Source organism: Chelonoidis abingdonii, chromosome 5 (assembly GCF_003597395.2).
Source record: "Chelonoidis abingdonii isolate Lonesome George chromosome 5, CheloAbing_2.0, whole genome shotgun sequence".
Lineage (NCBI taxonomy): Eukaryota > Metazoa > Chordata > Testudines > Testudinidae > Chelonoidis > Chelonoidis abingdonii.
In genome coordinates this window covers 141,511,747-141,524,888 of record NC_133773.1, presented here as the reverse complement: position 1 = coordinate 141,524,888, position 13,142 = coordinate 141,511,747, and the positions used below count along the sequence as shown (strand labels likewise).

The 13,142-nt window shown below is 47.1% G+C and overlaps 1 protein-coding gene across 3 annotated transcripts in view; it reads left to right on the top strand.

Moving 5' to 3' along the window:
* The window catches only part of ADAM33 (ADAM metallopeptidase domain 33), an 81,196-nt gene that overhangs the window by 49,734 nt on the left and 18,320 nt on the right, over nt 1–13,142 (top strand). For all 3 annotated transcript variants that reach the window (XM_075066674.1, XM_075066675.1, XM_075066676.1), the window contains exons 6-10: nt 2,914–3,100; nt 3,721–3,786; nt 11,948–12,019; nt 12,599–12,765; nt 12,875–12,959. In XM_075066674.1, the coding sequence (XP_074922775.1) occupies nt 2,914–3,100; nt 3,721–3,786; nt 11,948–12,019; nt 12,599–12,765; nt 12,875–12,959 (577 nt within the window). The remainder of the gene's footprint in view (nt 1–2,913; nt 3,101–3,720; nt 3,787–11,947; nt 12,020–12,598; nt 12,766–12,874; nt 12,960–13,142) is intronic.

The following is a 13,142-nucleotide window of genomic DNA, read 5'->3' as shown; positions in this document are numbered from 1 at the left end:
ACCAGTTTCTCCTCCCTTGGTTTTCACATCTCAACTGCTAGAACAGGGACCCATCCTCCCTGATTGAACTAACCTCGTTATCTCTAGCTTGCTTGCTAGCATATATATACCTGCCCCTGGAAATTTCCACTAACTGCGTCTGACGAAGTGGGTATTCACCCACGAAAGCTCACACTCCAAAACGTCTGTTAGTCTATAAGGTGCCACAGGATTCTCTGCTGCTCTTTGAGACCATCTGGACGCAGTTGCCCTGATGACACAGTGATGGGCACAGCATAAGAAGACGGATGGCTGGCTAGAGACTTTGGCTCCGTTTCTCCTTCGGTCACTGTTCTGACCTGGGAGTCTGTTACAGGTGCTCTACCCTGATGTAATTGACTATGCAACAGGCAGGGCAGTGGAGCAGGGGGCTCTGTCTGTAACGTGCCGGACACACCCTAAACAATCTCCTCTAGCAACAGCTGATGGGATGGGTCTGGAATCTCCTGTGGAACTGGCTCGCTTTGCGATTTAACTCCCCTCTGCCATTCTGACGTAAAAGGCCAATGCGCCAGGCATGGCCCCTAATGGCAGAATCCGTGTGACTGGCTAGAGGTGAGGATGGAGCTGTCTCCTGAGGCTGGAGCCGTGTGGAAATTTACCAGCAAATCGAATCGCAATGGCTGATGATGGTAGCACTTTAGATGAAGTGAGGAGGGTTGAGGGGGAGGCTGTCTAAACAGTTGGTTTGTCTGTCTAGGTCTTTGCCTCTCTCTCATCACTGGGCGCATGAGGGCAATGTGGCCTAGTGGATAGAGCTCTGGACTGGGGCTTAGGAGACCTGGCTATTCCTATGACCTATTTCTCTTGCTGGCTCTTCCACTGGCCTATAGGGTGACCTTGGGCGGGTCACTGTCGCAGTCTGTGCCTCAGTTTCCCTATCGGTACGATGGAGCTAATGATACCGACTTCCTTTGAAAGCATTGTGGAAGAGCTGGGGATCAGTGTCTGAATGCCTAGGTGGTTAAATAATGAAATCTGGTGGGGCTGCCAGCCTTCATGGCTCGCGAGGAGGAGGAGAAACTGTGCCCTATTGTTCAGCGCTGCCCTCAGCTCTCTGGTGACAGCAGGTGGATTAAGGACATGGCAGATTCTGAGCCACATCTTAAACAATCCAAGCAGGTGAAGTAATCGCCCAGCTATGTGCACATGTGATTTCGATTTGATGGGGGAATGTTATGGACGTTGGGGCCAGCCCCTCAGCTGGACGGCCTGGGTGTCGGCTTTCATCTGACACAGGATTCCTGCCAGAGGCTGCAACTGCCCGAGACAGCGGTGGAGGATTCGTCAGCTGGGGATTTCATTTGATGTTTGTTCTCCTTTGTACCATAAAGATGCCAAGGTCTCTGCTGACTGCAGAGGTCTGTTTTCCAGCACTCTGGGCCTGCTCTCTGGCTCAGGCATGCACCCTGGCTTGCTGTGGTTGGTTGGGGTAAATGGCTTTGCATGAGCACCAGATTCCTGGTTCGAGCCCTGCATTGTCTGCAGCTCAGAGTTTGCATGATCTAGCTGGTTGTGCAGCTTCCCGGGGCGGGGAGTGCTGGGGCGGGGCAGGGGACGAGCTCGCGTGTGAGTCCTTTGTTACTGCCGGTGGGCCAGAACGGTTCAGATCAAATCAGTAAGGAGCAAGCGAGGCCCCTAGCCACAGAGTGAGCTGATCCTTTCCAAGGCATGAAATTTCTGGATCCATTTATTCACGGCTGTTCGTTCATTCTCTGGTCCATCTGCATCTCTTCCCACATATGTCTGTCCCACCTCTCCAAACACTTGCCACTCGCCCTAACCATATCTGAATTTCTCTCGCGCGCTCGCATTGTCTCCTGCACCCACTTCTGACTCGTGCTACGCTTTCCCCTAGGCATTTTGGGCTGTCTAAGTAGGGGCATTGCCAGCAGATCGAGGGACGTGATCATTCCCTTCTATTCGACATTGGTGAGGCCTCATCTGGAGTACTGTGTCCAGTTTTGGGCCCCACACTACAAGAAGGATGTGGAAAAATTGGAAAGAGTCCAGAGGAGAGCAACAAAAATGATTAGGGGGCTGGGGCACATGATTTATGAGGAGAGGCTGCGGGAACTGGGATTGTTTAGTTTGCAGAAGAGAAGAATGAGGGGGGATTTGATAGCTGCTTTCAACTACCTGAAAGGGGGCTCCAAAGAGGATGAATCTCGACTGTTCTCAGTGGTAGCAGATGACAGAACAAGAAGTAATGGTCTCAAGTTGCAGTGGGGCAGGTTTAGGTTAGATACTAGGAAACACTATTTCACTAGGAGGGTGGTGAAGCACTGGAATGAGTTACCTAGGGAGGTGGTGGAATCTCCATCCTTATAGGTTTTTAAGGTCAGGCTTGACAAAGCCCCGACTGGGATGATTTAGCTGGGAATTGTTCATGCTTTGAGCAGGGGATTGGACTAGATACCGCCTGAGGTCTCTTCCAGCCCTGAGATTCTATGATTCCAACAGCCCCCAGGGAACGCTTGCCAAGCAGCTTCTGCCTTCCCTTTCAAAGTCCTCCCTGATGCCCCCAGCTGTAAAGCGTACAGGCTACTCTGTGCTTGATCCGTACTAATCCAGCGAGTGCCCACAGACTGCACGCCAACAGGCTGTTGTGTTGGGCCCCGATCCAGCGTAGCATTTCAGTGACATGCATGACATTAGCATGTAATTAGAAGTCACTGGAACTGCTCACGTTCTAAAGCTAGGCCCTCACACGAGTGCTTTGCTGGGTCAGAGCCCTCGCGCATGTTCTCCGGGCGTGTGGCTCTGCTCTGCTCCCCTGGTTAACTTGGTCAGAGTTGCCCTTGAACTCCTCGTGTACAGAAAGTCACCAGCTTGTTCTCTTTCCGTTCATGTCTCTCCTCTCTTCATTGCCAGCGGCCTCATCGTGCTGAGTGTCAATGACAGCTACTACTTGAAACCCCTGGGGACCCCGGAACCTGAGCATCACATCCTCTATAGGGCAGAGCACTTGCCAGTCGAAGGCGGGACTTGCGGGCATAGCGGCCTGTTAGGAAGCAGCATAGCTGACATCGCCAGACTCGTCAAGCCGGTACATTGGCGGGTAAGTCTTTGCTTTCCTTTTGCTGCCCTGTTAAATGGTCCTTACCTGTGCGGAGCCAGGTGAGAGTGGTGGGCAGCTCCCCATGTGTGTCCGTTTAAAGCAGGGTGTGATAACCGCTCCGTCCTGCGGTCCTGCCGCCATGGGCAGTGGGCTTGTAGAAGCTCACCGTGGTCAGACCAGTTTGTGCTTGGATGGGAGCTCTCTAAGGGGGAAACAAATGTATCAGGAAGCAGTGCTGGTGGCTCAGCAGATGGCGTTCTTCCCTCTGGGCTGGGAGGGAGCCCAGTGCACTAGCATGGTGTTAAAGGTTGCCCTGGTTTGGACAAAACGTGAAACTGAACACTGGTCAATAAAGATCCCATAGCGGGTTCCGCGAGATACGGGGGGTTAACATTGGTGTCATGGTCCTGTTACAGATCAGCAAATTGCATCTGAGCCACTAAGATTTTTTTTTTTTTTTTTTTTTTTTTGCTGCTCTGTGCCTCAGTTTCCCTATCACTGTTCAATACACGTGATCTTGAATGTCAAGACTGGGGTTGCTGAGAATTTGGACTGAGTCCTGTCTGTTGCACTTGCTTCCTTTTCGTCCTTTCTGGTGATGCTTGTGATTTGTTGTGTAGGCAAAGAGAGACACCTGGAGGACCCTGAAGTACATGGAGCTGTTCATTGTCGCTGATTACACCCTGGTGAGCACTTAACTTTCAGAAACTGGCTCCAACTGATCATCAGCTGGAGGAACACGGACGACTGTCAGGGAGGGAGGCTGGATGCTGGGACAGCGTGGTCTTTGTCAGTCGTTCAGAAGAGCCAGGACCCTGTCTTTCTGTCAGGTTTTTATTTTTTCTCTGTCCTTTGGAATAGCCATGATTGATCATATCTATCCATCCATCCAGTATAATTATATCCACTCTTAATCTTCCAGTGGTACCCAGAAGGTACCCCTCATTATTATAAGGCCCACAAGTGTGCTGGGTGACAGGCAGAGAAAACAGGTCTCTGCTCCCAAGGAGTTGAGATGTAACCGAAATGTCTGACCGATGAGTGGGGCAAAGGAGAGGTGGGGCTGCAGAGGAAACGGGTGCCCTTTGGATTAAAGGTTCCTTTTATAAAGGGTTAATAAATGCTTAATAGGTATTGTAATAAATTGTAAACCTCTGTAACAATTAACTGAGTCCTGCAGGTCAATAGGTTGCTAACGACCAACGTTTACAACCATGTATAACACATACGCCCCATGTCTGTAACATGCTGATAATGTCTGTCGATCCATTTGTGAACCCTCGCTGAATGGAGCCTTAGTGCTAAAGGAGGGCGAGGATCAGATTGTCCTCTTGACTCAGTGTGAGGGTGAGTTCCTCCTGGCAGTCAGAACCTGTGCTGTTTTGTTAAGTTTAACACACCTTGTCTGGAGCCAGGAGTCCAGAGCTGGCCCCGGAGCTTCCTGCAGCCGCAAGAGGTTCCCAGAGGTGGAGGTGGGTCCGATCTCCCGAGTGCCCTGATTGTGGGTCTAACAAGTGGTGGAGAAAGCAGAGATATTAAGTGCCGGATTTTGAGATGGGGGTCTTACAATGTTGGGGGAGTCCTTATTTAAGACTAATAAGGATGACTCCTTATTTGTGAAATTTGTGTGTGTATTAAAAAAAAAAAGTCAAAACATCCCCTCCCCCCTGCTAAAAAAACCAACCAAAAAACGTGTGGGGAGATAATGTTTAAAACACTGTTAAAGAAGGGAAGTAAAGGGGTGGACAAGGTAGCCCAGTAGACTAAAGTTAAAGCCCCTTCTCTGTTAGAGAAGGAGATTATTGGGACCTGCCCTTGGGTGGAAGTTGCAGTGGAACTTGATATAATACTTGATACCTTAGAAAACATGTTTGGGAAATATGTACAGCTGTGCAAGCCGAATGCCAGTAAAAGCAAACGGCCGTAGCATGGCTGTTGTGGCAAGCTGTAAAAAAGGCAATTGCATGTAAGGGCGAAGTCTGTGCAGAGTTACAAACATTACAAGAGAATTTTAAAACTTGCCAGGAACATTTGGAATGGTAAGTGAGGCTGGCACAGATAATGCAAACTCAGAACAAACGGGAAAACAAATAGGGAACTGGCAAAAAGAATGATGGATTGGAAGAAAATGAAACCAGACGAAGATAAATTAGACCACTAAGTAACAGAAATGAAACAGTTAGTTCAGGCTTTGACTAAGAAAAAGGAAGAGAAAATCACAAGTGTTTCTCACAGCTGGTGCCAGAAATCTATAGCAGCATTAAAAAAGCAAGTGAAAATACAGGACCTGCAAGTTGGGGCTGTGTGTCAAAAAGAAAAAAAAATTGAATTTGGATTTCAATGATATTTGCTATGAAGAAAATCTGCAGGAGAGTCAAAAGAAAAGGGAATTTGGCCAACCTCGAGAGGGGCTTTATACTAAGTTAAGAAAAAAAATTGAGAAACTAGCTGGCAGAGCCTAAGCCAGAAAAGTCTAGCAGTGCTAGAATGGAGATCAACCATGAAGACCAGGGGAGATACAGTCAGAGCAGACACAAATAATTCTTGCAAGTTCATCAGACTTACAGTTGATGGTAAAGTCTTTGGGCCTAATGAATATACAAAAATTAGCTACGTGGCTGGTACAGTTGACAGAATTAGGAGGAACAAAGAATTTAAATATGAATGAATCTTATAGGTTAATCAGGGCAGCTACCACTGGAAAGATTGGACAAGCAGTAAATCCTACCCCGATATAACACAAATTCGGATATAATGCAGTAAAGCAGTGCTCCGGGGGGGCTGCACGCTCTGGCAGATCAAAGCAAGTTCAATATAACATGTTTTCACCTATAACGCGGTATGATTTTTTGGCTCCCGAGGACAGTGTTGTATTGGGGTAGAGGTGAACTATGATTTATTATACTGTTTTAAAAAAAAAAAAATCGGTCAAAAACCCATGAAGGTGTTATCCAGTGCAGATTACATGAAGCCTGGAAATTCACCCAGGGATTACCCATTAAGGAAAATAACAGTGGGATTATTGTTTGAAGAAATACGACCGGTGACTAATCCCAGGGCAGAGGTCACCAGACCTGTCACAGCTGATTCTTTAATGGCAGTTGATTTGAATCAGAGGAAATTCTGAAATAATGTGTTTAAAGGATTGAACAAAAATGTATTAGCAACGTCTACTAATCTGGTAAACCAAGCAGGCCAGGATGAGGGGTTAACTGTTATGGATGCACTGGATAGCATGCCAACAAGTGATGGAAGGGGGAAGCCAGGTAAAAGAATTGAAACCTAGGGTACCTTTTTGTTAAAGCAATAACATATTCAGATAAGCGTGCTTACAAATCAGGATACCGGGAGAGAGGAAGAGGCTGTGGTAGAGGACAAAACACCCCACCCCAAAGTGGCAGAGGGTGAAATAATCAAAATGAGCCCCCAAAAGGAGTAAATGTAATTCAAAATATGGCTTGGACATATTGAAAATTAAGGGAAGTACAATGGAAAACGTACTAATGAATTCATCAAAAAAATGCAAAGAATAAAAAAAAAATATTTTAAGGAGCAAAAAAAAGTTGCAGCTATGGAAGCTGAGGGTTCAAAAACACCTGCTCTATAGAGGAACCCCAATGACAAGTTGCTCCCACTGGAAATGGGTCCTCAGCAGTGGAAAATGTGATTCAAACAGGATGTCCAGGACACCTATCACTCTAAAAACTAATGACCCGAAAGATACCCTATTGAATAGCCGGGCTGGTGTAAATATTGTAACTAATAGTTGTAACTTAACTCAGTACGTGTCAGAAATTATTACAGCTCCCTCCTTGATTAGGGAAGGAGTGACCAAAAGAATGTATCATTCAGTAAAAATAGCTCTTCGCAGGGTGGGGATTTTAGTTGTAAAAAACAAATGTCAGATTGATCAGGTGCCTGAGGCAGTAATGCCGGGGACTCCTTTTTTAAAAAAAAAAATCGGTTAGTTTTGAATGTAACTGATAAAGTTCTGTGGCGTGTGCCCGGCTGGACGGAAGCATCCTGACAACAGGGTACGTTCCAGGAATATATGCTGCAGAAGTCGTGAAAAAGATGCTACTGGATCAGCCGAATGTGTGGGTGAAGGAGTTTCCCAATGTGTCAATTAAAAATGAAGCAAAATGTGGTAAAATCGAAGCCCATGTTAAAGTTGTGGGGAATAACCTGCCACCACAGAAACACTGTAAATATCCTGTGCAAGCAGAGACAGGAATTAAAAAAATAATTAGAACAGGTAGTAATTAACAAGGGAAGCTCTACATACAAGAGCTCAATTTGGCCTTAAAGCCTCAAAAAAATAAAAATGGACAGTGGATTTTAGAAAAATTAATAAAGCTTCCCCCCGCCCACTCCCATCCCCTGGCAGCAGTAGTAGCGGATCTACTTCAAGTAACTTCAAAAATACAGGGGGCCCCTAAATGGCTCTGTGTTATAAAATTGGCAAATTGTTTTTTCGCTATCCCATTGTGTCCCGATTCTTGGACCTGCTTTGCGTTCACTTTTAAGGACCAACCGTACTTATTTAAAAACATTCCCTGGGGCCCACCCTGCGCTCTGGCTATTGCGCACCAACGTGTGGTGCAAATGCCAGATCAATTCTCCCAAAAGAAAAAATCACCTCCGATGTAAATAACGTATTAATGTGGGGGGATGCACTAAAAAGGAGGTGAATGAGCGAACTAAAAAGGGGTTAAAACTCATTCAGAAAAAGGGTTTCAAGTAGGGTGACTAGAAAGCAAGTGTGAAAAATCAGGACAGGGGATGGGGGGTAATAGGAGCCTATATAAGAAAAAGCCCCAAATATCAGGACTGTCCCTATAAAATAGGGACATCTTGTCACTCTAGTTTCAAGGCTAATTAAAAAAATGCCCAATGAGTGCAAAAAAAAAAAAAAAAAGTAAATGATTTGGGAGTGAGCCTAGGGAAAGAGAAAATTCAGGTAAATCAACAAGAGGTAAAATCATTAATAAATTTCTCAAGGCCAAAGAATTCTCATGCGTTGAGGGTGATGTTAGGAGGGTTTAACTAGTTAAAAAAACACATCTGGAATTTTGCCGCTATAACTGGACCCTTGTGGTGTTTACTAAAAATAAAGGTAGAATGAAAGTGGGGGCCTAAACCAAAAGAGAGCTTTCTGTCATTTAAAACAAGCCGGAATGCAAGCTCCAGCACTGAAATTCCCAGAGATAAACAAGCTGTTTGTAATTAAGTTGGCAGCAATCCAATGCAGTCTAGCGCTGGTACTGATGCAAAAAGCTAATAAAAAGTTAATACCAGTAGCATACAAGTCTAAAAAAATTAACCCCTACGAAGCAGCAGTTTGGAATCTGTGGAAAAAAATGTTTAGCTGCTGTGCCCCTACAACCACCTTTCTCTCCCCGAAGTACTTTTTTTCCCTACAGTTTTTCTGATAAAATATATCAAATACCAGAGTGGCCAAATGGACCTTAATGTTAACTAGCAAAAAAATAACAGACAAGCAGTAATGTTACCATCTGCCCTCCTGACCGGAGGAAAGAAGCATAAATGCCCACTTCCAAAAACTGAACCAAAGTTTAGTTAGAAAAGCATCCCCAGTAAATAAAGTGCTATGCCTCGGGGGGCGGAGGGGGGGAAGGTTTGGTTTACAAATGGTAGCTCATACCATAAGAACTCTAAAAAAAATTATACAGGATACGCAGCAGTACAAATTAATAGGGAAACTATTTCTGATTCTATGACTTCAGCACCGGGAGTAAAGGTCAATGCTCTTAGTAATCTGCTTAAACAAAAAAATAATGTTGCAGACTGTCTTTATGTCTGTATAAAGTCAAACTTCGTGATACAAGAACTGTTCCATTAAATTGAAATTTTAAAAAAAAATCATTGGAAAACAGCTAAGGAAAAAACATTGGTCCAAAAAACCCCAAACAATGTACAATGCAGTATTTAGACTCTAATGGCACAAAAGTGTTTAATTTAGGCCATGGGTGTGTTTGTGTATTTTTAAAAAGTATAACAAAAAAAGGCCCAATTAAGTCATGTAAATGTAACGTCACGAAGGTCATTATTAATACAATTCTTTACCAAGGTCCTCTATTTAAAAAAAAAAAAAAAAAAGAATAAAGTTTAAAAACCAAAAAATGTAAACTGGTCCTTTAATTTAAAAATACATTAAAAACAATAAAGAAAATTGATTGGTAAAAGCAACAAAATCAGGCAACATGCAAAAAATTTATCTGTCTGCTCAGCTAAAAAAGATAAACATTTTAATCCACAATGGTCAAATATTAAAATTAAAAAAAAATCAGTAATTTCTCATTGGTATCATGTTTTTTTAAAATGCTTTCCCAGTGTTACAGCTCTTCTAAATCTAATGCTACCTCCTACTGTAATAATATTTGCATTAATAATTTTAATCTATGTTTATTCTGCCAAATAAAAAAGCAACAAAAAGTTTTAAAGCAAGTAATATAGACAATTAAATTGCTTGCAAAAGTATAAAGTGATACAATAATGAATAGCATTAATCATGTATCAAGAATGGAGAATGTTGGGAGATTTATATATAATATAAAAATCAATATAGATTGTGATTCATGTATATCCATGTAATATGTTCTAGGTCACTGAGGCCTGGTATGAATGACGGGTGCTTGACATGAATGTGTGCATTGCAAGTTAGCAACTGAAGCAAGAACTTAAGTTCAAGGACTATTAGAACCCTTTTGTGCAAAAACAATCTTACGTTCTGAGAAAAATACGGGGGAAAAAAAGCATTCAAAGTACCGTATCCCAAAACTGTCTGGTATCTGCTTGCACCCCATCCTGTAGAAAAACTTTTATTGTGGGTCTAACTCTCCTATGGTCAGGCTCACAAATCAGTCTGGGAGGATAGTATGTTAAAGTCAGTGTCAAAGGATGGGCGCCTGGCTCAATGAAGCACGGCTGCTGGTGCCCTGTTCCTGAGTCACTGCCTTGAAAGACCTTAGAGGGGTGGTTTTTATGTAGGACTTTCCATATAAAAGCACATGACAGACATGAGCAAATGAATCCTAACCCCAAAGTGAGGCTTTAATCCCTTCCACATCACAGGTGGGGAAGCTGAGGCACAGAGCGGGCCAGTGACTGCGCAAGGACACACTGCATGTCAGTGTTGGAGTCTGAATTCGTGCTCGGGAGTTCCTAGCTCCCAGTTCTGTTGTGCTGAGAGCACAGGACCTCATCTTCCTCTTTTGTGAGGAATCCTGGGGGCTCACCCGCCTCAGCAACTGCAACAGATCAAGGCCTGGGAACCCCATTTGCTTTGCACTACTTCTGTCCTCGTGTTTATCCTTCCCAGCCCTCTCAGCTGGGCCAGTGGAACTTAGCGAGGTCACTTTCCTTTTGGTTTACACTCAGTTTCATGCTGAGGTTCCCAGGGCCATGGGGTTTGGGCTGCAGCTGCCACAGGCTGCTCACTTGCCAGGCAAAAACACCCTTTTATTTGAAATTTTAAAAAGGAATTGTGGCAGCGTGCCTGTTGCTGTGCGGTTCTGTCAGAGCTCGTTTGTACCAGGTCCCCATTGTAGGCTGTGTGTATGCTGGCGCCATCCCCTTAAACAAGGTACAGTCGTAGCTAACTCCTCCCATGCCTCGTTTGTGTGGGAGCTGAGAATGGGACACCCAGCGACTGATTCTTGTCTGGCTGTGAGTGGCCAGCAGGGAATTCCCCTGGCTTCTGTAGGGGACATGTTGGAGATTGGGAATGGCAGAGCAAACCTCTGTCCTCTGCTGGCTTAGGGTCCGTTAGAGACCCAGCGCCAGTAGCATGTTAGAGCAGCTCCTTGGGTACTCAAGCCTTTGCCAGGCCCGTGCAGACTAGTCCTTGGGATCAGGGAGCTGTAACCGGTTCTCTTCCCCCTCCCCTCTCCTCTCATCCTGAGCCAAGAATTGGGCCCAGAGACAGGGCCGGCTCCAGCTCCAGGCACCAGCCAAGCAAGCAGGTGCTTGGGGCGGCCAATGGAGATGTGTGGCGTGTCCGGCTCTTCTGTGTCAATTCAGCGGCGGGTCCCTTGGTTCCTCTTGGAGCAAAGGACCTGCTGCCGTATTGCCGCCGAAGAATGAAGCGGCAGTGGTAGAGCTCCCATGGATCGCGATCGCGGCTTTGCAGCTTGGGGCAGCAAAAACCCTGGAGCTGGCCCTGCCCAGAGATTTAGATCACAGGTTCTCAAGCTGCGGTGTGCAGAGGTCAGCTGGCCTTGTGGCTCTGGCTCCTCACTCTGGCTTTCCATGGCTAAGTCCCATGGCAAGCCAGCTAAAAATGCATGGACTCCTGTCCTGGCAGCGCGTCGCCAGCCTGAGCAATGGCGGCAGCGTTGCCCGGCAGTTACGGGAGCAGAAGTGGGCATCCGGTCCCTAGCGTGGCCCCCGAGATGCTAATCTGGGGCTCCCGCTGTGCAATAGATCCAGATGCTGATGTGGGTGAAGCGCAAGAGGAAATCTCCTGGCAGTTCAGCTCTCCACAAAGGAGAGGCCTGGGAACACACACCCCGTGTGCAGTATCATGCTGCAGTATCATGTGTCTGGGCGGGGCACTGAATAACGGGACGCTCCGCTAACAGTCAGGAACCCTTCTCTTCTGGCTGCATGAACGGGAGGTGCTAGATTGGTATCGGTCTAGGCGCATTGCTGCTGCTTTGTGTTCAGAGTTCATTTGGGCCAGTGACTGCTGAGGTCGATAGAGATAGCTGTACCTCCATGTTGTTCCGTGCGCAGAGCCCCTCAAGCCTGAATGCTTGGCTTAAGAAAGGACTTAAATACGCCCTCCAGCCTAGCCTAATCCCTCTTTTGTTCTCCTCTCTCCAGTTCCTCAAACAGAATCGCAACCTGGGCCAAACGAAGCAGCGGATCCTGGAGATTGCCAACTACGTGGACAAGGTAATGCCCGGTTGCCCTTGGCGGAGCAGGTTGCTCTCTGTCTGCGTGGCACCGCGTGTGTACAGCACCTTGCGTCCCCAGGCACCAGCCTCACAGTGCTGAGACTTGAGTTGAGGACCTTGCTTCGGACAGGCAAGCCTTTGCCTTAGACAGCGCCACTGGCCAGTCTCCAAGGTTCCCAGCATTGTTGCTTCTTGATTTAGTCACAGGGCTACTGAGTCTGAATCCTTCCTGCGCTGTCCAGCATGATTTAGGGCTGGGCTGTGGCACACCTGCTCTTCATCTGGTCCCTGCCCTTTGGCCTGTCCCGTTCGGGTGGCACCCACTGGCACAAGCCTTGTCACCGTCTCGAGGGGGCAGACCACTAGAGGGCTAAGGTTCAACTCTTCTCTTACGGGATCACTGCAGATTAGGACTCACAGTACCAATGTGTCGTCTAGCAACGTGAGACCTGAACGCATGCCGCCCTCTGCCCCACGGGCTGGGGAGGGAAGTGCAGCAGAGGTGGTCTGAATCCAGACGAGTCTGCCGGAGGCCCAGCTGTGAAGCCCTGTTTGGTCATCTTCCCCCCTCGCTCAGTTTTACAGGTCTCTGAATATCAAAGTGGCCCTCGTTGGCCTGGAAGTGTGGACGGAGAGGGACCAGTGCACGGTCACCAGCGACGCTAATGCCACCCTGTGGTCCTTCCTGCAGTGGAAGAAGGCGCTGAGGTCTCGGAAGAAGCATGACAATGCCCAGCTGCTGACGTGAGTCCCCTGGTTTCTCTGTGGGTGTCTCCCCAGGCGAGCACTCTGCCTCCAGGGCGCACTAACGCGACCCCCCGTCCCTTCTCGTTTCCGGTGTGCGTCTGGACAGCGGTGGGACCTTCCGAGGAACGACCATTGGGATGGCCCCGCTGGAGGGGATGTGCAGCGCAGAGAACTCGGGAGGTGTGAGCGCGGTAAGGAGAAGAAGGTTCCCATTATCCCCTCAGTCTCTGAGGCACTCTCCGGCCTCCTCCCACCTGCTGGAGTTATGTCATTGCTGCTCCCTCTTCTCCTGGGCCAAGTTAGCAGCCTCTAGAGCTGGTGCCCGTGGAATCTGTAGGCAAGAACTGCCCGGCCTTGGGTTTCCTGAGCCTCTC